Below are 24826 nucleotides of genomic sequence, written 5' to 3' on the forward strand. Positions count from 1 at the left end.
CTTGCCAACTCACCAGTGGTGAGTGCCCCCAGACCTCTAGTGAGCAGGACACCCAGCACAACACAGATCTCCTCCCCAGAGGTCTCACTTCCACTGCCATTTTGGAAGTGCTGCTTCTATTTTTATTTTTGGAATTTTTTTGCTGCTCAAAAAAACCCTTTTTGAGCAGCAGGAGAGGGCTCCCACTGTTTCATACCATCTCCATATCCCAGTGCAAATAATAAGTCTCATTTATCTCCTAAAACCTCTGCCTGTGTGCCATAAAAGGATCTGAAGGAAGAGGGAGGCCTTGTGGCAACCACAAATAATAGCTGGCTAGTGACCTAAGCCTAAATTTGTGGCTCCCCGATAAAGACCAGTGCCTATTAAAAGCCAATTTGCTTTTATTATTTCAGGCACTTTCTTGGCTCTTAATGTGCAAATAGTCTTTGCCATCTAATAACAACAACTTACTCACAGTGGAAATAAAGGGAAAAGGAGCAACCAGATTGTAAGTGTTAAAGAGTCTGTCTCCTTGTTAGGCTGTCTTAATTTCCCAAATGCTAAACGGGTTATGTAAGTTATAAATACATGCGCCCATTTAACACATTTCCTGGAACTAATTATTAAACATTGATAAGCAGTGACCACCAGATTGAGAGGAGTAATCTTTCCAAATGTCTGTGAACTGATATGAACTCAGTGCACATTATGTAGTACCTGGTTGTGTAATAAGGGTCACTGCATATTAACAGAATACCCAGTACATGTGTTATAGCACACTACTACTCACAAATCCAGTCCTCTTAAAAATAAATCTACTCTAATAATAACCTGAATATTCCTTGTAGCTTTTTTCTTGAAGAAACGGTTATCATAAAATTACTCATGTAATTATTCAGATTATTCAAACCCGAATAATCTGAAATTTACATAAATGGCACTGGTTTTGTAAAAAAAGGGACTGCATTGCCAAGGAGCTACAAGTATGTAAGAGAGCATAAGCCTTGTGCCCCTGGACAATCACCTGGATACCTTGGAAATGGTGAGGATTAGTCAACTGCCACTGGTTTTGGCTTGATGGGATCTGGGCTGGCATATAGATAACTGCCCAACCGGTGTGGTGATGTGCTCCACAAGTCTACCATATGAGCTAATATAAAGCAGGGTGCGGTGAGTATTCAACATGGAACCTCAAAATGTGGACCTCTCTCAATCGAACAGGCTGCCCCCCACCTTGGAGCTCAGCCCAGCAAAAAGTAGGGCATGCATCCTGCCTTTATTTATCCCCTTTTAGTTCTCCCCAATTTCCCCAAGGAAGAAAGGCTTACATTGGGAAATCAGAAGGGGTTAACAGATGGCAGAGGGCAAGGCAGCAGGGCAGGAGAGACCCCACTTTTTTCTTGGGCAAGGTGGGTGGATGGGCAGATGGGAAAGCTGGGTAAAAGTGCAGGGTCTGATTGGCTTTTTGAGCTTTCAAATCAAATCCTTGCAAAATCCCCAAGAGCTGTTGAGCACTTGATTGAAAACCCAGTTAATGTTCTGGATCAGCAAAAGGCCTCTTGCACCCCATTTGGAGCAGAGAAATAGCATCAGGGTGTTTCCCTCCCCACTCTGTGCAGCATGGAGCTTTGCTGAAAATGCTGCTGACAGCCTCTATGCTTTCTCTCTTATGGTAACAATTTTTTTTATTCATAAATCAACACAGCCATTTAATGTAATAGAACAGAGGAGGCTACATTATACTAGCTGTTAAAAGTTTACATATCTGATTTGGGCTGCTTTTCTGCATGGTTTGTGTTTGCAAAGAATTCTCAAGAATCTCACCTTCCTTGCCTTTTATTTCCTTTGAAAGCTTGTTGCATTGTTGAAAAGGGGAGGGCAGTGACGGCAAAAAGCTTCAGGTTGCAGGAGGAGATGTCCCTCCCTCATGGCTCCCAGTGTCTTCCCCTCTCATGACCCATTGCTCTTTGCATGTCGCTCTTCCCTTTGCAAAAAGTTAATACATTGTGCAAGAACTCAAACAGTAGATGCAGAGCTCTTCTGCATGTTACAAGAAGCACTGAAAGCAAGCAAGTCGTTCTTTTTACACGTCCACAGTAGTGTGCAAGGAGGTGGGAGGAGTCATGAAATTCTGGCCAAGGGTGATACATAAGCTCCAAATGCAGAGAGGTGAACAACTCCCTCTTTAACGTATAACAGACAAGTGAAAGAGGCAGGGTGACTCACTCATGCTCAAACATGCACACTGAGTAATGCAGAGGAAACGGATAACTTCATGCCACACCAAAGCTTCAGAAGAGCCAACAGATCCAGGGTTTGGCACTCAAAGATCTTCCTGGGGCTGTTAGGGAGCCCCAGACAAATGAGGCAAAGTGAAGCAGTCTCCTCCAGTGGCAGATTATTGGGGCACAGGTGGTAGGTGCCCCTCGCTGCTGCCATTGGAGCTTTTGGGGACCAAAATGTCTCCTCATACTCCTTGTAAAGTTTATAAGAAGAGAAGAGGAGGCTAGGGGTAACCCTCCTCCCCACTTTCTGTGGCACTTTCAAAGCTTGCAAAGGTTGGCTTTGAAAGGGGGCTAACCCCCACCAGAGTGGTGAGCCAAGTCAGCAGTTGAAGCCTCACCTAAGGCACTGCCAATACCTCGGGGCCACCCACAGAAACTTGTGGGTAAGCCCAGCCTTAGATTGACTTAATCATTCCAGCTAATCATGCTCCCAGTGGCAGGGTCTAATTGGTGAGAATATCACTGCATAATCCTGAATTCTACATTCTAATCTATATACATTCTACATCTACCTCACAGGGTTCTTATGTGGAAAAAATGGGATGATCTCATGCACCCCTGAGTTCCCCAGAGGAAAAGTGGAACAGAGAAACACTATAAATAATAATCTCAGAATGCTTAGGGTTTCAGGGCAATGATCCATTTTTAAAGCATCCTGATCTACATAAGCCAGGCCCAAGTGATGGTGGTGGAATGCAATGACATCTTGACCTACTGAAGCTAATTTTTTTTGATATGAAGTGTTTTCCTTGGAGGTCTTAGGTAGTCTGAGGATTCTGGAAGATATAGGCCATTTGTTGCATAATGGAAACCCTACTAACCATTTTGTTCCCCTACAAGTTCAACATATACATGTATTCCTGGGCCAAAGAACATGGGGTAGATGAACTGAAGGCCATCAGTAGGCTGTGTGCAGCTAAGTGTTTGTTCAGTGTCTAGTTACAGCTGAGAAGTAGATGGGAAGGGCCTGAATGAAGCAAGACAAAACAGAAGATTATCTTGGCTGGTAGAGCTGGTGACCTGAGGGGATGGAGATATTTGACATGAATGGGCATAGCCTTGGACTAGTTCTGGTTTCAGTAATGAGGCTGGGATCCCCAGATGTTGTAGGGGCAACCGTGAAAAAAAATTATGTATGAATAATTATTGACTTTCACACATGGTTAGCTGGTTAATGTAGTGCATTGTACATGGGTTACTTGATTTTTGTTCAAAATCCAACAGATTTTTGATGAAGGTGGTATGTTGGGGGCAGGATGCTAGAAGCCTATTACACAGTTCTCCAGAGCCTGCCCTGGGTTCCTGTTTCCCACGATACTAATACTATTCTAACCTATAAAGTTCTTAAGAGCTTTGTCTTAGTCTAAGAAACTTCAAGATAAACTGAAAGCACACAATGAACAATTCCAACTGTGGACCATTTTCAAACAGGAATGGCACACGCATACAAAAGCGTTTTGGGTGGCTGCACCACAATTATGCATTTTACTCTATGAATGGACGATTCTATCTGCTTTCTTCTTTCTGAACTTTGCTGTTTTACTCTGATTTCCATTCCGCTTTCTTCTGCTAAGAATTCTTATATTGTTTTTCCGTCACTAGAGAAAAAATCCATAATTAAACATGATTTTTCTCAAGTATTTTCTCAAGATTTTTCTCAAGTATTTCTTACTCAAACAGCTGGTGGGATAATACATTGCAAAGTACACATTTAAATACATATTTTTCTGCAAATGTATCCATGCACAAAATCTGGAGACATGCCTATATCTTATAAATCTGATCTGTTGGGGAGCTGGACCAGTTTGGAAACATGAGTTTTGCTGTGAATTTCAGCAACAGAGGAATTCAGTAACATCCCTACTTGGAGACCTGATCATCTTTCAGAAAAAGTGAAAGATCCATTCTGTCTGGGATTACTTTTAGGAGCTGGGGTTAAGCCAGAAAGGAGCTAGAGTCAGTTTTGGAATTATATATTTCACAGTTTCATCAGTTTTTCTTGACTGTTGTTCTAATGTCAATAGAATAGCTTAAAATTTAATGAGCATACTATTTAAAACTCTATTGTCCATATGCACAAGCTTTTGAGATTGAGTAAATATTAGAACGAATGAAGCAACAAACAAATAAAAGGAAAAAAAGTATAGAAATTCAATTCATGCATTTATATTTAGTAGGACAAAATGCATTAGTTTCCTTGTCTCAGAAAGGAATAGGTTTGTTTTTGGCTAAGTACATTAAAAGAAAAAAACATACCTATTCTATCCAGTCTGTCAATGGCTACAGTTTCAAATGCTCTCCTCATCATAGGGTATTCCTCTAGAACCTCATTGAAGTTGTCCACGGAGAGAGAATACAGCCGACAGTATGTGTCAGCTCTCACACTGGCAGTGCGGCGGCCCTTAGTCAAGAGGCAGATCTCTGGAGTGAAGAAAAGAATAAAACACAGAAAGGAAAACAGAAGAAACAGTTAAATGTGTAGCTGAAAAATAAGCTCATGCAAAGAGTCACAATTCAAATCCAGCTGCAGCATTTTAGAGGGATATTTTCTTTCTTAAGTAAATGTAATGACTTGCTTCCTCATTTTGATATATAATTTCCATAATAAAGGGACGGTGATGCACATAATGTTGATAAATAAAGCACAGAATATACAGAGCGACTGGTGCTAGAATGCACATGCCAGTCTGCCAAGATCCCCCCCAACTCCTCTTTCCTCTGCTGTCTCTGAAGGCCACTCCCCTCCAAAAAACCCAAAACAAAACACAACACAACAACACACCAAAATGTTCCCGAGGGCTGGAGGATTCTTAAGGAACAGAAGGAAGGGTTGTGTGGGTGGGTGGTGCTGGTGGTTGGAATGCTCTAATATGAGAGCAGCATTGGTCTGGATGCTGCCTATTATTTTGCACCTTATGAAGTACTTTTCTATGAGATGTCCTATATTAGTTCTAAACCTGCATAAGAGCACATTAAGAGAGTAATCATCATGTGGATAATGCTGCTTAACCACAGCAGTTTGACCAGGATTGCAGTTTGACACAGCAGTTTGACTGGGATTGCCTGGAAATCCCGTGTTCTTGCATCACCCTGGTAGGTCCCTAATGTTAGCAGAGGGTTGACTGTCATGTTGGTCAGCATATGGAAGATGGGATTCAGGTGTCCCTTGCCCCATACACTGCTTTCCACAGTGGGGTAAATCATGTCTCCCACTTGATAATTTCCTAACCATGGCAGCAGCCTCTACTGTTCATTGGATTAGGCTATCCCTGAGCCACCTTTCTACTTTGAAGGACACCCACCACGACCACCACCACCGCCAAAGCCCACCAATTTCATATGGACAATATACACATTTTGGATCACTCCAATGTATAGGCATCTTATCTTTACTGCAGATGAAAATGAAGATTTAACAAATGAACAAGTAAATTTGTTCCCAGTTGCTAGCAACACCTCATTAGCTCCTGTGTTTCTGGGAAATTATATCCATGATTAGAGGATACTGTCAGGATTATAATCGCTTTGATAGAGGCACTGAGAGCAATAAACACTATTAGAACTGTATGCCAGTGTGAAAGCAATGAAAAAGGTTAGGAGATCTTGCAATTCATTAATAAAAGGATAACACTAAATTAGAATGAGGTTAGCATTAACTGTCACTTTGGGGAACCTTCTAGCTGAAAGGATGCCACAATGAACCATTGTCTCAAAAGCCCTGTGCCATTTCTGGCAAGCAGTCTAATCCTAGGGGGCTAGCATCCATTCAGTGTTGGATTTATGACCACTCTCAGCTTGTGCACAAAAGGGCAAACCTTTTTAACAGAAGAGGGACATACCTGAAATTGCTACAGAAAGTCTTTCAGATTCTTAAGCAGCTTCTTAAAATTTTGCTTCACTAACATAAACTCAATGGTAAACAATTTACTACTGATATAACAGAAGTGCCAGGCTAGGCAAAAGAAATATTCAGCTAACAGACTGAAGTGATCCTGCCTGCAACCTTGGAGAAGCCACTGCCACTTGGGGGCCATTCACATGACTGGGCGGGTGGAACAGTGAAAAGTGCTCCGAAGGAAGGAAGCAGAGGAAGGGAGGGACGGCGGGAAGGAAGGAAGGAAATAGCTTCAGTCTTTTGAAACAGAGCTGGGTACTGCTGAGGGCTACTCCATTATATAAAATGACTGTGGACTCTGGGGACATGAGGAGATTAAAATAAGAAGCATGAAAAGACCATACATTTTAGAGGAAGAACAAGGACTGCTAAAAGGGTCTATCTGCATGAGAGCCTAATGCTAATTTCTGCCTCCTTTCTCTCTTCATAACAATGTTTTTCTTCTTCTTCTTAGTTTGGATGGTTTTCCATTTTGAAGAAAATACATGCCTCTTGTTAGTAAATATAATTTTTGATTGAGAGCCTGGAGGCAGGTCTGTCTTTCTAAATTAATTTAAAATGCTTCTTCTTTCTAAAAAAAAGTACTGTGTATATAGTTATTTAATTAGATACATTCTTGAATTGCCTTGATTTTAGCTCCCCTTTGTCTGTGATCAGTAGCTAGCTAGGGCAGTTTAAGTTCTCTTTTTGGTATGCTGTACAGCAGGGCTGCACAACTTTGGCCCTCTGAAGTTGTTGGGCTACGACTTACATCATCCCTACTGGCCACTGTGACTGGGGTTGATGGGAATTGTGGGCCAACAACAGCTGGAGGGCGGAATGTGTGGAGCCGTGCTGTACAGAAAAACTCACCACATTATACCAACAATGAACTCAAGTGGGAAAGAACTTTATTGTCCTCAAAACCTTCCTCTGCTTTCTGCTATTACCATCTATTCCCCAATTTCTTCTTTTCTTTTTACATGTGCATCCATCTATATATAGGAGAATGCATTGCAGCCAATTTGTGCTGAGCCAAAAGTTCTCTAGTGAGAACTTGTGGCATGGATTTGAGAGGCTCCATCTCCACATCACCTGAAGGGCAGAGGAAAAGCAGCAGCATAACGGGACTCACTGCTGCGGGGTGTCCTGGTGACCACTGGCTGGCAGCAGTGGTCTAATCTCTCTAATTTTTTAATCTGTATGTGGAATGAGTTTTGTTCTGGGCGGCAGTATCAAACCAGTGTGTGTGCATGTGCATTCAGAGTGGGGCCTTCCTGATTCAACCTGAGCAGGATCTAAAATTAAGTGAGTGGACATTAAAATACTTGTGAGGACGTGTATATAACCCCTGCTAACTTGGCAAAGAGGTACCTTTTAACATGTTGATTCTCTTTATTGAGCAGGGGGAGAGTAACTGGCCCTATTCACCCACAGCACAGTACCACCAGTGACTATTGCTGGTGTCTATCTTATGTTTCTTTTTAGACTGTGAGCCCTTTGGGGACAGGGATCCATCTTATCTATTTGTTATTTCTCTGTGTAAACTGCCCTGAGCCCTTTTTGGAAGGGCGGTATAGAAATTGAATGAATGAATGAAAGTATGAATGAATGAATAAAAAAATAAATAAAAATACTCAACACCATAGGGGCCACAGAAATCCCCATCAGCCAATTACAAAACACAACTTTACTGGGAACAGCCTATATTTTGCGACAATATCTATAATAATAACAACAATATTGATAATAAAATTCAGCCATCCCAGGTCCTTGGGAAGGACTCAATGTCTGGATAAAACAAACCAGTCAATAACACCTGTGTGACTGTGTAAACAAGAAATAATAATATATGAGCATGCCTTAGAGGGTACACTGACTGGCAGATGCCAGTCCCCCCCACCACCCAAAAATAAAAAATCCCTAGATGGACATGACATTTTGATGCAGCAACACTCTAATGGGGACTTCTGGAAAGAAATTGCAGCAGTCTCTGAGAGATGCCATTTCTCCCCTGGAAGCCCATGTTAGGAGGACACTACACTATCACACACAAGGTTCCCTCTAAGGCGTGCACGCACTCACATGGTTTTTGATGTCCACTCAGTTAATTTTAGATCCTGCTCAGGTTTAATCAGGAATGTCCCACTCTGAATGCATGTGCGCTCACACTGTCTTGATACTGCTGCCCAGAACAAAACTCACTCCGCACACAGTTGAAAAAAATGAGAGAGAACACTGATCACACAGCATTGTTCGGGAAGCTTAATGAGTAAATACAGTAGCAGCGGCCAGCCTGCAGCCATCATGAGGTGCTCCAGTTGTGATTTCCTTGTCTCTCCCAGAGTTTGCCTCCCACTCCCCAAAATCTCCAATACCCCATTTTCATGGGCTGTACTGGGGGCTGATAAGGGGAGGCATTTTGGGTCACCTCCAATAAATTCCCACAAGGAGGCACATCTATGGGAAGGTTTGCATGTTAAATTGACAACTGACATTCATTATAATTTTTCAAATCTGAGCTTTTAGGTTTCTTGGCTTGCCACTGTATCTTGCCTACCCCTTTAGCTTTTGCAGAATAAAACATAACCCCACTGTTTACATAAGGAGAAAGTTATCCCATGCTAAAGGGACCATCTTAGGAGACTGACTAGAAAAAACTAGCAGCTCATTCAAAGCAATGGTGAAGTCGCAACCCCAACGTCAGATATCACACAATGCACTGTGCAAGCAGTGCAGTACACTGGGATATCTTGCTGCTGCCAGGTCACTCCTTCCCCAGGCCTCTATGGCTAAGATGGCTGCCAGCAGCACAGAGGAGCTGCTGGCAGCCCGAGTGCCCACATGATCAGGCAGTGAGGTAGGGAGGTGCATGCACATCCTCCTACCTCACTTTTAGCTAAAAAGGGGGCTTCACCCAGGGGTGAAGCACTGTAATTGGGAGTGATCCTGGTGTTGCACGCAACCAACCCTACCGGGGGTAGCACTGTTCAACACCTTTAGGGCTGGTTATGTGAACGAACTTTGGGTCAGACAAGTTCAGAGCCTGCATAACTCACTCCTTTCCTCCAAAGCTCAAGGCCTGAGCTGTGTCTTGTGGACAAGCTCAGGAATGTGCAGTCACCCTTTGAGAGCTATTGCACAGTTCTGACTGCCCTGCAATGGGCATTTAGGAATTTGACGAAAAGTAGACAAGCAAATCACATGGAAACAGGAAGTATTTATGTTTCATTAGAATTCTCCCTCATCAAACATGCGCATGTAGACACAGAAATGGAAATGCACAAAATCTAGCTTATCTCTAATTAAAATTATGCACATCTTATCATTCACCCTGGCATATTTCTTTTAATTACTTCGTCTTTCTGAACAATTGATTCTATGAACGTTTAAAAGGAGAGGCTAATCACTATCCTAATGAGAGAGAGAGCAATTTGAAGGCACCAAGGCAACACTCAAAAACATCAGTTTATTTCTGCAGGCCAAACTTTGCATAACAACAATTAGAAGTTTAATTAAATGGGAAAGTCATGATTTATGCTTCCCCTAAAACAGATGGCATTGCACATCTCCAAAGCAAATCAGCTACAATGCAGACACAGCCTTTGGAAAGTAGAACTGACATGTGCAATAATTAAGCTAAGCATGTGTTGAAGTATGAATGGAAATTATCTTTGCATTTGCTTGGGCTCTCAACTTTGGGTAACCCAGATGTTGTTGGAGTACAACTCCCATCATGCGCAATCACAATCAATATGATGGGAGTTGTACTCCAACGGCATCTGCGTCACCCAGGGTATAGTGCTTTCAAAGGCTCAAAGCACTACACATGAATTATCTTGTTGTAAATGGCTTAAACAGTTTGGAGTCAAATTACACATATGGAGTGCCTTGCTCCATATGCTCCTACCTGGGCCTTAAGATCTTTATCAGAGCCCCCATCAAATGAGCTGAAGTGGGTGGTTACTAGGGAAAGGGCCTTTTTGATAGTTGCAACCCATTTATTTATTAACTCTGTGAAGTAGGTTAGGCTGAGAGATACGTGACTTGCCCAGAGTCACCTGTGAGTTCCATGATTGAACAGGGATTTGAACTTGTGTTTCCTGGGTCCTAGTAAAATGCTCTAAACACTACACCATACCCAAAGAGGCTTGCCTGGCAGCACTGATATTTTCTTAAAGATGCCAGGTGAAGACCTTTTAGTCCGCCCAGGCTTTTAAAATGGTTTTATATGTTTTTGTTTTGTTCTTCAACAGTTATATTTTGTCATAGTTTTGATGTGTTTTTAACTGTATGTTTAATTTACTGTTTTATTGTTTTGCATAGTGAGCTGCCTAGAGAAAAACTGTTATGGGGTGGCCATACAAACAGAGTCCATTAATAATAATAATAATTATTGTTATTTTTATTTATTGATCCTAATAATGAGCCTGTAAGTCAAGTAATATTAACTCCATACTACATATGGAAATCAGACACTGACAAAATATGGCTTGTCTAAAGCCATCTACTGAGTTCACAGCAGAGATTAGACTGGAGCTGGGGATTTCAACATGTGTAGTTCAGTCTCTTAGCCATCATGCTACACCAGAGTTCCTTAGGTTTTATAAGGATTCTTCTTTTCTAACACGTATAGTTGCAGAGGAAAAACGTAGGAACATAGGAAGCTGCCTTATACCGAGTCAGGCCATTGGCTACACAGGCTGGCAGCAGCTTCTCCAAGGTTACAGGCAGGAGTCTCTCTCAGCCCTGTCCTGGAGATGCCAGGAAGAATGTACAGCATTTTCCCCAACATTGACACAGGATGTGGTGGCTAACATGCAGCACAGCACACCGCCCATGAGATGCACACATGTACCGTCTGCCCCAGCTAAGAGCTTGACCTTGCAGTGAGTGGTGGTGGGGATTAAACTGTGTGTCATCACTGCTGTGCTACCACCACTGAGAATAATTACAGTAGTGGCACAGCAGTGATTACACACATCTTAGTGTGCATGCAACAGCCTCCACAGCTGCTCAATTCAAGGACGGGTTCTCAGCCGAGACAGAAGGCATGTGCATGCTCCCCTCCTCTATTGGTGGTGCATGTTAGTCAATGAGAAGAAAAGAAGGGGACCCACAAATGAACTTTCGGCCCTGGGCTTCTTAGAATCTTTTTTAATGTGCTTGGGTGCTTGGGTCAAGGACTTGTATGTTACTCTGAATAGTCCTATATATCTAAATTTTACAATATAAATTAATATTAACACCATGTTTTGCTTTGCTTTTTGTAAACCACCCAGAGCCATTGGATGGAGCAGTGTAGAAATGTAATAATAAAATAAAATATAAAATAAAATAATAAAAGTTGTTTAATACCTAAATAAGACAGGATGTCGGAACATTGACAACAGCTATGTAATGTTCCATCTGCATTGCAGGAATATCATATTAGAGTGCTGGACGAAGACCAGGGAGACCGAAGTTCAAATCCCCATTCAGCCATGATACTAGCTGGGTGACTCTGGGCCAGTCACTTCTCTCTCAGCCTAACCTACTTCACAGGGCTGTTGTGAGGAGAAACTCAAGTATGTAGTATACCGCACTGGGCTCCTTGGAGGAAGAGCGGGATATAAATGTAAATTAATAATAATAATAATAATAATAATATAACCACAAATATTTAGCTTTGGTCTGTAATGGATCTATTTAAGGTTTTGCATTAGAAAACAAGGAGAATTGTATTACTCTTTCAAGTCAACCTTGATCCTAGCTGCCTTATCCGTCAATCAATCCCATTTTGCACAAGAGAAAATTGCTTTAAGACTGATGCCACTCTACCTGAAGAGCCTTTAATTTAACTCCATGGTGGAGTTGTCAGGGACCTCTGAATCAGTAGTAAGAAATATTAGAAGCCACCTTTTCTCCCCAATTTTACAACTCTTTCAGAGTGAAAGAGAAAAATAATGTGTCCCAAACAATACAGCAATGCCTAGCTGACCATGTGACACCAATCCAATTATTGCTAGATAATTTCCCATATACAATTACACTTCCCAGTCTAATTACTTAACTTGCAATGTCACATCAGTATTTGATTCAAAACTGAAAATAAATGATCAACAAAACCAGCATGTAACTACATTGCCTCGTGGCAATGTTCTGGCAAGGGTTGGATGATGAGGCTGGATTTCAGAGGCAGTACTGAAAGATGAAGCAAGTGGCTACTATTTCACGGGAGATGATCCGGCTATGTACAGTATACCTATCAACTCACTAGCCCTCGTCAGATGTTATCAATGCCATGGTTGCTCACACTTACAATAGCAAAAGTGGCGAGGAAGTCTCACCCCGCTGCTGTCCCCCTTTCCCCCAACGAACATGGTTAGGGCACAATTTGTCTGAAGGGAGAGGCACCATAAGCATGCCCACTGGAAATTCCATGAGCTGAAACCTGGATGCAGCTCATGGAATTGCCAGTGAGCACCCTTACGGATATTGTCTGAAGGGGGCTATTGTCATTTTGCATTTTCAAACTCCAGGGCCCTGTACCAGTTGCCTTAAAATACAGGAGATGTCCCATGGCTGGAAGCTAAGGGGTTGGGCAATAGCTCAATGGCAGAGCATCTGCTTTACATGCAGAATGTCCCAGGCTCAATCTCTGGCATCTTCAGGGAGGGCTGGGAAATTCTCCTTAACAGAGCCACTGTCAGTCAATGTAGACAATACTGAGCTAGATGGATCAATGGTCTGGTGTTAGGCAGCTTCCTATGTCTCTATGTCCAGTGAACAGGAGAAGAGTTGTGCTCATGGAGGAACCCCTTAAGCTGAGGTTAAGGTCCCTCCTATTACTGTAACTGTTATTCTGTGTGCAGAAGTAGCTTCTGTCTATGGAATACCATAGCACACAATGTTAGAATCTAACCTCAAATTTCTAGAAAAACCACCACACCATTTGTTATTAAATGTTTTGAGGAAAGTTATGAGGAAGGCTACCAAGGTTCTGGTATGCAATTTCTTGGCCAGGGAAAGGATACTGCTTACCAAAGGCTGGAGAGATTCAAAGCTGTCAACAGCTGATGAAGAAAAAATTGGCATGTGAGGATTATGTCAAAATATCAGCAATTCTCCAAGTATTGGCAGCTTGTGAGGACTCAGTAATTCTATCCACACTCACTGGGAGTTGTTCTAATGTTTCAGAAATGTAAATAGCTTCAAAGAGAAACATCAAGGAAATATCCTCAAGGAAATTTTGTGAATGCTATAGATACAATATGGTTATACGATCACAAATTAAAGTCTTTCACATGAGCATCTGGGGGTAATTTGGGTTGCAAGATCTCCTGTCCCATTCAGCAGAGACTCTGTTTGGCTCTGCAAACCCCATACCCAGTGGAACATGGCAGCTGTAGTCTCCAGTATGCAAAAAGGGACCTGGGTCCTCCAAGTATTGAGGAAGGTATCCCAGAATGGATTGCCTCACAGAAAAGAGGCAGTAACAGCATCTCTCCTCTACCTGACCCCTCTAGTTGTAGCGCTCTATGACAAACATGGCTGCTGGAAGCTGCCGAGAAAGGGATATGCCAACACACGAGCAAACACTGAGATAGGACAACTCTTCTTTTTGCCCTACCTTGGTAACTCAGGTACAGGATCGGGGCTACCCACATTTGAGCAGGCTGAGTTGGAGGGCTTCCCATGGTTGTCATGTACAGGTGAAACTCGGAAAATTAGAATATCGTGCAAAAGTCCATTAATTTCAGTAATGCAAATTAAAAGGTGAAACTGATATATGAGACAGACGCATTACATGCCAAGCGAGATAAGTCAAGCCTTAATTTGTTATAATTGTGATGATCATGGCGTACAGCTCATGAAAACCCCAAATCCACAATCTCAGAAAATTAGAATATTACATGGAACCAAGAAGACAAGGATTGAAGAATAGAACAATATCGGACCTCCGAAAAGTATACAGTGTACTGTGCTTGATTGGCCAGCAAACTCACCTGACCTGACCCCATAGAGAATCTATGGGGCATTGCCAAGAGAAGGATGAGAGACATGAGACCAAACAATGCAGAATTGCTGAAGGCCGCTAATGAAGCATCCTGGTCTTCCATAATACCTCATCAGTGCCACAGGCTGATAGCATCCATGCCACGCCGCATTGAGGCAGTAATTGCTGCAAAAGGGGCCCAAACCATGTACTGAATACATATGCATGCTTATACTTTTCAGAGGCCCGATATTGTTCTATTCTTCAATCCTTGTCTTCTTGGTTCCATGTAATATTCTAATTTTCTGAGATTGTGGATTTGGGGTTTTCATGAGCTGTACGCCATGATCATCACAATTATAACAAATTAAGGCTTGACTTATCTCGCTTTGCATGTAATGCGTCTGTCTCATATATCAGTTTCACCTTTTAATTTGCATTACTGAAATTAATGGACTTTTGCACGATATTCTAATTTTCCGAGTTTCACCTGTACAGTACTAACTGGGTTTGCTGCCTCCTATTCTCCAATTTTTAGTCATGTGAATGGGCTCATTATTTAAAATTTGTATGTGTTTATGTTTACAGATGTTGATTGATTGAATGATTGATTAAATGCTGTCAAGTTAGTGTAGACTCTTAGTGACCTCTTTTCTTTTCTTCAACTTTCCCCTGCATTATGGACTTCTCAAGGGAGCTGAGTTTTCGCATAATGTGCCCAAAGTATGATAGTTTGAGACTGGTTATTTGTGCCTCAAGTGAAAATTCTGGATCGATTTGTTCTATGATCCATTTGTTTGTTTTCCTGGCTGTCCATGGTATCCTCAAAAGTCTTCTCCAGCACCAAAGTTCAAAAGCGTTAATACTTTTTCTATCTTGCTTTTTCAAAGTCCAGCTTTCACATCAATAGAGTGTCATGGGAAAAACCATTGCTCAAACAATTCTAATCTTTATAAGTATAGATATGCCACAGCAAGTAAATATGTTAACATCTAAACAGATGTTAACCACTCTTTATTTTTTTGTACTGTATTAATTTTGTGCTATGTCAATTTTGTATGTTTTTTTCTCATAACATATACATTTAAAAAGAACTTAAACAAGCAAACTGAAATTGTACCTGGAGTGGCCACGATGCTACACTTTTGTGCACCAAAGCACATTTTTATAGTTCTGCCTCATTCATGCAATGCCAGGCCTTTTCATCAGCTCTCACAGAAAGTCAGATTATAGTCCACAATGAATTATATCCTTCCAGCTAAGGAAAGCTGACTTCAGCTTTAATTTCACAACAGGGAGTGGGTGTTTCATCATGTACCAGGCATATTATGTTGCTGTCTAAATGGGCAAGCCGTTATCTAGGCCATATGGTAGCTTTCATCAGATGAGAGAAAAAAAGGCTTCAGTCAGTTCTGTCTTTAGAATAGCTCTGTTTTGCCATTCACTGGCTGTTAGATTCTCTAGGTAACAATTTTTAAAGCAAAACTCTAGGAAATTATTAGTTTCAATTTTGTGGCAAGTTAAAGCCATTTATTGACAATTTTTCTAGTCCTCCATTTCATCACAGGTAAAGAGTTTTTCTTAAAAAAACTTCAAAGTTTTTCTTTTAAAAACTTCAAACATACAGATTTTCCCCTTTCACTAAATAAATGGAAGATCTCAATCAATCAATGCTCCAACATGTACACCCTTCTTTCTTAGAGGAAACTATGATTTATTTATCTTATAAAATTATGATTTATTTATAGCATTTGTAGGCCCTTTCACCTACTAGTCTGGAGGCAAATTACATTATAAAAAATACAAAAAGAGAGAGAGAAATATATATGATGAATATTTATACACCACTTTTCAACAAAAGTTCCCATAGCAGTTCACAAACAAAACAACAAACAAATGCTCCCTGTCCCCAAAGGGCTCACAATCTAAAAAAGAAACATAAGATAGACACCAGCAATAACCACTGGAGGGATGGTGTGCTGGGGAAGAACAGCAAATTAAATAATTTGTTCTAGTAAGAACTAATCAGCCTACTTTCCTTTCACTGTCTCTACAATTGGATTGAATTTGTTTCTAATCAAGGTTCACAAGTCAGATCTCTTGCACCTCAAATGTTCATGCATCCACCATCTTGGATCGGGGTGGATGACATTATTAAAAACTATACCATTGAGGTGTTTCTGTATCTCACTCACTACAACTGTATCACATTTGGTTCATATGGACCAGACAGTTCTCAAGTTAGTACACTTGTGCCTCAAAAGTTCACATGTCCACTATCTTGGATCAAGGTGGATGACACCATCACAAACTACACCATTGGGACATATCTATTTGTCCATTCAGCTGTAGCAAATTTAGTTCAAATCAGTTAGACTGTCGACAAGTAGGGATGTGCGAACCAGTTCGATGATTTGGGGGTTCGATGGTCTAACAAACCCTCCCCCCAGTTCTGTCCAGACCAGGACCGAAACCCCCCCAGTTCATTTTTTTTACATTAAAAAAATGTTTCTTTAGCTCTAGCCCCTTTGGGGGGCTTCCTAAAGGCCGCAGGGGTGTGTGTCCATGAAGTGCCTCACAGAGGCCATTTGCACATGCACACTGGCCATTTTTAAAATTTTTTTTTTGTAGGCTCAAATTGGTTAAGTGGTTCACAAGTTAGCTCACTTGCACCTCCAAAGTTTACACATCCACCATCTTGAATTGGGGTGGATGACATCATCACAATGTGTCCTTACATCTGTAGAAAATTTGGTTCAAATCAGTTAAGCGGTTCAAAAGTTAGCCCACTTGTACCTCAAAAGTTTACGTGTCCACCATCTTGGATTTGGGTAGATAACATCACCACAAACTATGCAGTTGAGGTGTCCCTATGTGTCCCAAAAGCTGTAGCAAATCTGGTTCAAATTGGTTAAGCATTTCATAAGTTAGCCCACGTGCACCTCCAAAGTTTATGCATTGGCCATCTTGAATCAGAGTAGATAGCATCATCACAAATTATGCCGCTGAGGTATCCCTGTGTATAACTCACTGCAACTGTATGCAATTTGGGTTAAATTGGTTAGACAGCCCACAAATTAGCCCACTTGCACCTTGGATGTTCACATGGCCACCATCTTGAACTGGAGTGGATGACATCATCACACACCCTGCCATTTGGGCATCCCTATGTGCCCCTACAGCTGTAGCAAATTTAGTTCAAATTGGTTAAGTGGTTCACAAGTTAGGTCACTTGCGCCTCAAAGGTTTACGCGTGTACCATCTTGGATGGGTGTGGATGACATCATCACAAACTATGCCGTTGAGGTGCCCCTATGTGTCCCTACAACTGTACCCGATTTGGTTCATATTGATCCAGGCATTGCAAAGTTGATGGGGGGGGGGGGAGACACGGACACACACGCACACAGAATGCCTGGTGATCTCATAAGTCTACTGGAAAGTAGGCTAAAAAGCAGATAAATCAATGGAGCTGGCAAATAAAACAGGTGAGGGGCTCAATTTAAAAGTCATTCAAGACATGGTATATCAGGATGGACTTCACCTGGTGCCTAAATGATAACCAGAAGTTAAAAGGTGAACATGTCTGGGAGGGGTTTCCATATTCTGGGTACCACCACAGAGAAGGCCTTCTTTCCAGTAGTCACCTGAGCAGGGGTGGGTGCCAAGTTGCCACGAGGCAAAGTCTTGCACAGGGCATTCCATGGCGCTTCTGGCCCACTCCCCAGTGTTGCTGCTCCCCAAGTCTCTTTGAGTGGGAAGGAGGGTGGGCGGCTCCCCCCACCTTCCATCTCAGTGAATGGGGGGCAGGGGAAACATTGGTGCTGGGTCACCAGCATGAATATCCCTCTGGACATTTGTACGGTGTTGGCCTTGTGAAAATAACAGTGATAACAACATCAATAACCATACATTTCAGGTGTAAAGAGAACTTCAGATACATTATATTCAGCATCTTTATAATTAATGTGCTCTGTGGTAGCCAGGAGTCGACATCGACTCAATGTCACAACTTTACCTTTACTTTATATGTTAGGACAGATTATTGCTTCTATATTTCATGTTGCTTTTTGTATTGCTGCTGACTGGTCTTGATTGCATTTGTGTTTTTATTATTGTGTTTTATTGCTTTAATGACTATTTTACAGCTTTAAAAATGTTTGCCATTTTTCCTGCACACTGCTTTTGTATATGCTTTTAGGACAGGAGGTTTATAAATATAAATAAATACATAATAAAATAAATAAAATATTACAGGCAGGTGCCTGAGTTGTGTGAAGAATGATTTGCTGAATAACATTTTCTGCTGAGGTCTGAATTGAAAGTAGTGTGGACTCCATTTGGTGTATTCATTTACTTTGTTTTGTTTATTTAAACATATTTGAAATGGAGTTTAAATATTTTAATTCCTGCCTTTGGAGTTGTGGTCCTATAAGGTGGCTAACAAAACTAATGTACACACCTAAAACCCCCCACACCCCAATATAAAATTAGCTAAATAATTAAAAATGCAAATGAAAAGCACAAAATAATCAATAACAAAAAGCTAGCCACATTAAAGAACAACAAACCCACCAAAGACGTGTCATGCAAATGTGCACACCCAAGAAAAATGCTTCCTGGGGGCTAAAGAGCATTGGGGGCCCCCACAGTGGGGTTGGGTGGGGGGCTGTGTGTGTCCCATTGGGGCGAGAGGACAGTATTCAGATTTATTTTAAAATCACTTACTGCAAGTCAATGTTAATTTAAGCACACCCACTCAAAAGTAACTGTGCTTATCAACTGAACAAGCAGCAGGAGCCAAACAAATTACAAAACTTTATTAAGAGCAGCTTAAAGTTTAATGAGCCAGTGGTGACGTATCCACCCACAGTAAATAGAAAGGTAGGAAGTGACGGGGAACAAATTCATCTCAAAAGGAAGCCTACTGTACCTAGAACAGTGGTCAGGAAGTTATATAGCACAAAGTGCAGGGCAATGCCGAACTATGCAGTTTGCCTTGTAAACTAACTGTACAGAAGTAGAAGAAAATTGACACACCAAGAATACAAAACCCCCACATTACCAATAACCTTCTCACTGAGCCATTATGCAATGAAAGGGGATGTCTTCAATGGAAATCCATTAAAAGATCCATTAAGCTAGAAGCTACTGATTTTGAAAAGGACACTGCTAAGCATCCCATTTCTGCTCTTTAACTTCTCAACCGGGGGGGAAGGGACCTCCCCCATGGTGTAAGGTGTGGCGACAGCTTCAGGAGGTGAGTGTGCCAAAGGGCAGTGAGTGCAGGCCCCTTGCCCCCTGTAGACACCATTCCACCTGCCTAGCTCCGCCATCTCCTTAGCAGCCCTGCAGTCCTCCTCACAGCCCCCACCAGCAAACATGTGCACTTCGTCTGCTCCATGGCAGGAGCAGACAAAGTGGGCAACTTGGTTCCTGGTGCAGCAGGGAGAGAAAGCGAGACAGAGAGTGCAATCGAGTTGCTGGAGCTAGTGCAGCAGTGGCGGTGAGGAGACGCGGCTGCTGCTGTACACAAGCTCTGTCATCACGGCTGACCTACACCACCAAGCAGTCGCCTGGAACATGAAAGCTAGCCCAGCAAGGGGGAAGAGGAGCGATGCCAGGGAGGGAGGTGGGGCCGGTGTCGGGGGCCAGGGCTAGTGGCGAAAGGCAATGAGTCAGTGCTGTCCTTCATCTCCTGCGGATCCAAATGTAACAGTAACTGGAAATAAGGTTAGTGAGGTGATTGTTAAAAATTCATTTAATATGGTACTTTATAGCAATGTAAAAAGTGCTCCCCAAATATTTGTGCAGAGATGGGACATTACAGATAGCAATATTCTGAAATAATTAGCAGCGACGGTGTAGTAAACCAAGTGGTTACACAGGGAATCATATTTGTGCATATGGTTAGCTTTTTAAAATTTCTCTTGGACCTTTTGGTTCTGACACGCTAAATCAAGCAGCATTACAAGCAATTACAAAATAGGCTCTCTAGCCTCCAGTATCTGCTTGCCCATCTCTTTCTTCATCTATCGCCCATCTCTTTCCCAGCTATCTTTTCCCCCTCTGTTGCTCATCTCTTTCCCCATCTATTACATATCTCTTTCTTCATGTTGTACCTCTTTCCTTATCTATCTTCCACCTGAAGTCTTTTGACTGCCCACAACTCACTGCCTCCTTCATTGCCACCACCGCTACCACTACCTGCTACTGCAGTGTTATCCTGAAAGGTACTGATGGAGAGCTATCTAATTGGTCCACAGCTAGAACATGCGAGTGAATGGGTACCCTGGGTCCCTGCTTTATACTGCTTTTAAAAGGGTGGGACAAGCAGATGGGATTGTGCAGTTCCAGTGGAAAAAATGATAGGTAATGTGCACACCCCTATATGGACAGGAATAAGTGTAAACCTTACACCATTCGGGAAATACGTAGAGGGGAACTACTGATATCCATAGATTCCACTGGTGAACAAGAAATATTTGTATAGACTGACTACAGCAATCTATCACAACTACAATGCCATGCCTTACTTCCATGGTTGTAAGATAATAATACCATTTCATTTCTTAATTGCTGGGGAAAGTATTGTCTGAAACCACTTCCCATTCAAGACTGATGACAAATTACTAGCCAGGGCAAAGCAACAGCCTTTACTTTACTTCTTCAACATTTCAACATTTACTTCTTCAACATTTCAACAGGACTGGTTGAAATGCAGAGGAAAAAACACCAGTCCCAACTGCTGTTTTGTATTTTCTGTTCTCTGACAACAGTTAAGCCTTGTTGCTTTAAATTTAACTGTTTCCAAAGTAAAGTTTTTAATGCAATTTATGGGATTCATACCAAATTAAATAATCAGCTTTGTCTGAAGTTTCACCTGGAAGTTTTATCAAAAGATTGTTTCCCATAATGGGATGCAACTCAGTAAAGCTTGTGATAAGTTATAAAGCTTGTGATAAGTGTCCATTTTAAGCTCACCAGAAATTAGCTACCATTGTTGGGAAACTCTATACATATCAAGCTGTCTAGTGTAACCAGCTGCAATTAGGAAGTCTTTGTATAGATGTACATTGTACTTTAGAAAGATCAGATGATAATCAATTAGCATGTCTGAGTAGGGGAAGGATTGCTTTCAATTAGGTAATGCCATTCACTAAGGACTTTACCTCTTGCATGATTCCTTCAAAATCAATGGGATATACAGTACCAGAGATTGAGTCCTTTTGTGGGATGGCCCAAGATTATAGGGAGGAAGGCGGTAGGCTTGATTTAATTAAAACACATATGATGATGCGACTTTAATCACTGTGGTACTGGCTATGGGTCACCACCATTGACTGAAAGCACCATGTGCCAAATGAATTTTCCTTTGTCACTAAGCACTAATTTATGTGTGTATTTGAACATTTCTTTATGGGTACAAAACCTGTGTGTGCCTTAGACTATTTTTGGCCTTGATCCAGCAACGGAGATATTAATTTTCAATCCCATGTCCTGCCTTTCATTTCCAAGGAGCTGATTGTATAGACTGCAGCTGGGGAATGGTATAGAGTAAATGAAAATTACTGTTTTATTTTCCTAAGTGCTTGGATTATTGTGCATTTTCTTAGAATTTTATTGTGTATTGTCCTTAGCAAATATCTTCTTGTTCAAGATTCATGACTTGATAGCCCTCTATGCCTATCACAAGATAGCAGAGATACTGTTTAATGGCTGTGTTGCATACTATGATGATGGAGATTCCACACCATAAGAATGAACAGTTATGGTAAAAGTGCTTTAGGTGCTTATCTCTGGCCACTGGTGGGGGATCGGATCCGCGAAGGCCAGGTGAGTGGCAGAGGAGATCCGCTGCCGCAGGGGGTGCTGGGCAGTGCGCTGCTGCACCGAGTAGTGTTCAGATGCGGCAAGAGTGGAAAGAAGCACCTATTAATTAACTATAAAGGTGCCTCTCGCTGCCCACTGGGCAGCACCCGCACCAGCTGCTACTGGCACAGATAACAAGCTCAGCAGGAGCAGAAAAAGCAGAGAAGGAATACCAAGACTCCCGACGTCTGCTTCTTTAAGGCTTCTGCTCTCCAGGCCAGATTTGGAGAAGGCAAATTGCTGTTGGCAGAAAGGAAAGCCTCTATTCCTCTTGTTCTTCAACTTCACCTCCTAAGACTGCTTTTGGTTTTGGTCAAGGAAAAGATACATGCCCTGGGTACATGCATCTATTTTGAATCTTGGGCTTATGATGAGACCAGGAAGTCACCACTTTTACCACCATAACTGTTCATTCTTATGATGTGGAATCTCCATTATCATAGAATGCAACAAAGCCATTAAACAGTATCTCTGCTATCTTGTGATAGGCATAGAGGGCTATCAAGTCATGAATCTTGATCAAGGAGATATTTTTCACCTTTTTACCCTTAAAAGTGCCTCTCACCACCCCACCCCCCACCTCCTGTGGTGGTGCCCTCACTGGCCACTACTGATCTGTGCGCTGATATCAGGTGGGGTAATAGTGTGAGAGAGGCTAGCACTGCAGTGGGCTTGGGTTCTGAGGGTGTTTCCCCAGGGAGTTCAGGCTGTGAGGGAAGCTCTTCCAGCTTTGGGGCTTTCTCTGGCTCTAGCCGGGTGAGGACTTAAGCAGGGTAGGCCATGACACCGATGGCTACAGAGGGAAGGGGGGGGGGGCTGTCACTGAAGATTGCATCCCCTTGTGTAGTGGAAAATGCTGTTGCACCAGTGCAGCATTCACCTGGATGTTGACCACTATTCTGAGTGGGGAAATGCTCAGAGGAGAAAAGAGCAGCAACCCCTATCTCCTGCTCCTCTCGAGGCTGATTTTGCTTTTTTTAAAATGGGAGAAGACAAGGATCCTGCCTGCTCCAGCTTGCTCAATATTGTGTCCATGGTCCATAAAAGGCTTTCCTGGGTTTCAGGCAGGGTGTTTCTCAACCTTACCTGGCATTGCAGAGATTGTGCCTGGGACCTTCTGCATGCCAAGTCATTGCTCTGCTACTGAGTGGCCTTCACTGGCAGCCACTTGAGACACATAAGACTTCAGGTCACATCTAGTTTGAGTCTAAAAAACACGAGCAGCTAAAAATGACACACCTCTGGACATGATGTGGAACAATTGCTGTCTTTATCTGGAAAGCACTCTATACTTGTGAAAATAGGGACTACTGCTGACCTGCTGATAAGACTGCTGTTCTTCTGAATTCTAAAGCTTCACTGCTATAGCTACAGGTCTTTCAGTTATTAAATGCAACAGGATATGCCTAGTATGGGCATGCATATATATATATATATATATATATATATATATATATATATATATTCTCAAGGCATTGCAATGAACAGAATTCTTTTCTCTTTATAATCAAAATCAAGAGAAAAAAGATATCTTGTGGCAGTCTAAAGATTAATAATATAATATGGCATAAGCCTTAGTGGACTAGAGCATGAAGAGTTTATTCTCAGTTGACAAATACACACAGAGGTACAGAGAAATTGTAATCTGTGGGGGCAAAGGAAAGGCTATGAAACAGGGATAACATTGTTATACACAGCCCAAACAGTACAGCGATTCATTCGTAACAGCAGAAACTAGTAATCCTCTCCTATTTGCTACGCTACTCTGGTTTAACATATGTTGTAGGAAAGAAATTCAAAGTCCTGAGTAAGTCTGAATTAAACAGAACTAATTCTTCTGATACATTGTGCAGCAATTTCATGCTGGGGTCTTCCTTGTTTTTTTCTTGCTGCTTGGGAACTTGGAGGTCACCAGTAAAGTGTCTCAGGCGATGGAAGCATCCTATCTCTGAATGTTAACACTTTTATGCCAGCTGTCTTATAATTTTTAGTACTATTATCATCATGATGACTCAATTCATTACACTCGCTGATATTCTGACTCAATTTCTCAATTTAGTCTCATGAGGAACATGAGGATGACTAAATTTTGATAGGACTTACTCTAGTAAAATTAGACAGGACTTCATCACTGACCCCAAACTAACTTTTAGCTCTTATTTGCGTGCATGAGTACTGTAAACCAAAACATCACTGTTCTGCAACATAGCCCAGAGGAATGCATACAATATAAGAAGCACTTAGAGCTGCCAGTTATTCCAAGAAACCCATCCATGATTGTGACTGGACCGATCCAAACATTAACAGACTACAAATCCAGATAAGTGCTTAATGCTCCCTCAGTAGGAGGCAAGAAGTGCAACTCCAAAAGTTCGTCTCTAGTTTGATATTCAGTAGAACTGGGGAAAGTACATTTCCTTGCACCTGGCATGCAGGCACAGAAAGTTGGGAGGGGGGAGGCCAGCGGCGGGAGAGGGGGACCTCTGGAGTCCACACCCCAGGCAGCAACCCCCAAAGCCACTATTGATAAGTCCACCATTTTCCCCCAAAACAAAAAACCAGAAAAACTCAACAACACTCCAACTGTCCCTGGCCTAACAAGGTGGGTCCAGCTCAAGGGTGAGCACTTGAGCCAAGCTAGTCTGAGTGCGAGCCAGGTCAACCTCAAGCCGGCTCACACATCCCAAACAAGCAGGTGGGCATTTATGTGGAGTTGAAAGAGGGATCTGACTTGTTGCACTTCCAATGACATACTTGGGGGAAAACTTGAAAGAAGAATAACCTTCGAATTAAGTTCAGAAAGAGTTGTTTTCCAAGTTGGGGGGGAAATAATTC

General features: G+C 42.0%; 1 protein-coding gene across 2 annotated transcripts in view; it reads right to left on the reverse strand.

Moving 5' to 3' along the window:
- Positions 1-24826, reverse strand: part of HCN1 (hyperpolarization activated cyclic nucleotide gated potassium channel 1) — a 310860-nt gene that overhangs the window by 5125 nt on the left and 280909 nt on the right. Inside the window, exons 7-8 of one of the 2 annotated variants that reach the window (XR_008317402.1) lie at positions 4524-4688; positions 1807-1966 (exon numbers count right to left, since the gene is read on the reverse strand). Coding sequence is in view for 1 of the 2 variants with exons in the window: in XM_053301293.1 (XP_053157268.1) it covers positions 4524-4688 (165 nt within the window). In the remaining variant the exon portion in view is untranslated. The remainder of the gene's footprint in view (positions 1-1806; positions 1967-4523; positions 4689-24826) is intronic. The other variant, XM_053301293.1, reaches the window with a different exon arrangement.

The sequence above is a fragment of the Hemicordylus capensis genome, chromosome 2, assembly GCF_027244095.1.
Source record: "Hemicordylus capensis ecotype Gifberg chromosome 2, rHemCap1.1.pri, whole genome shotgun sequence".
NCBI classification, from domain to species: Eukaryota; Metazoa; Chordata; class Lepidosauria; order Squamata; family Cordylidae; genus Hemicordylus; species Hemicordylus capensis.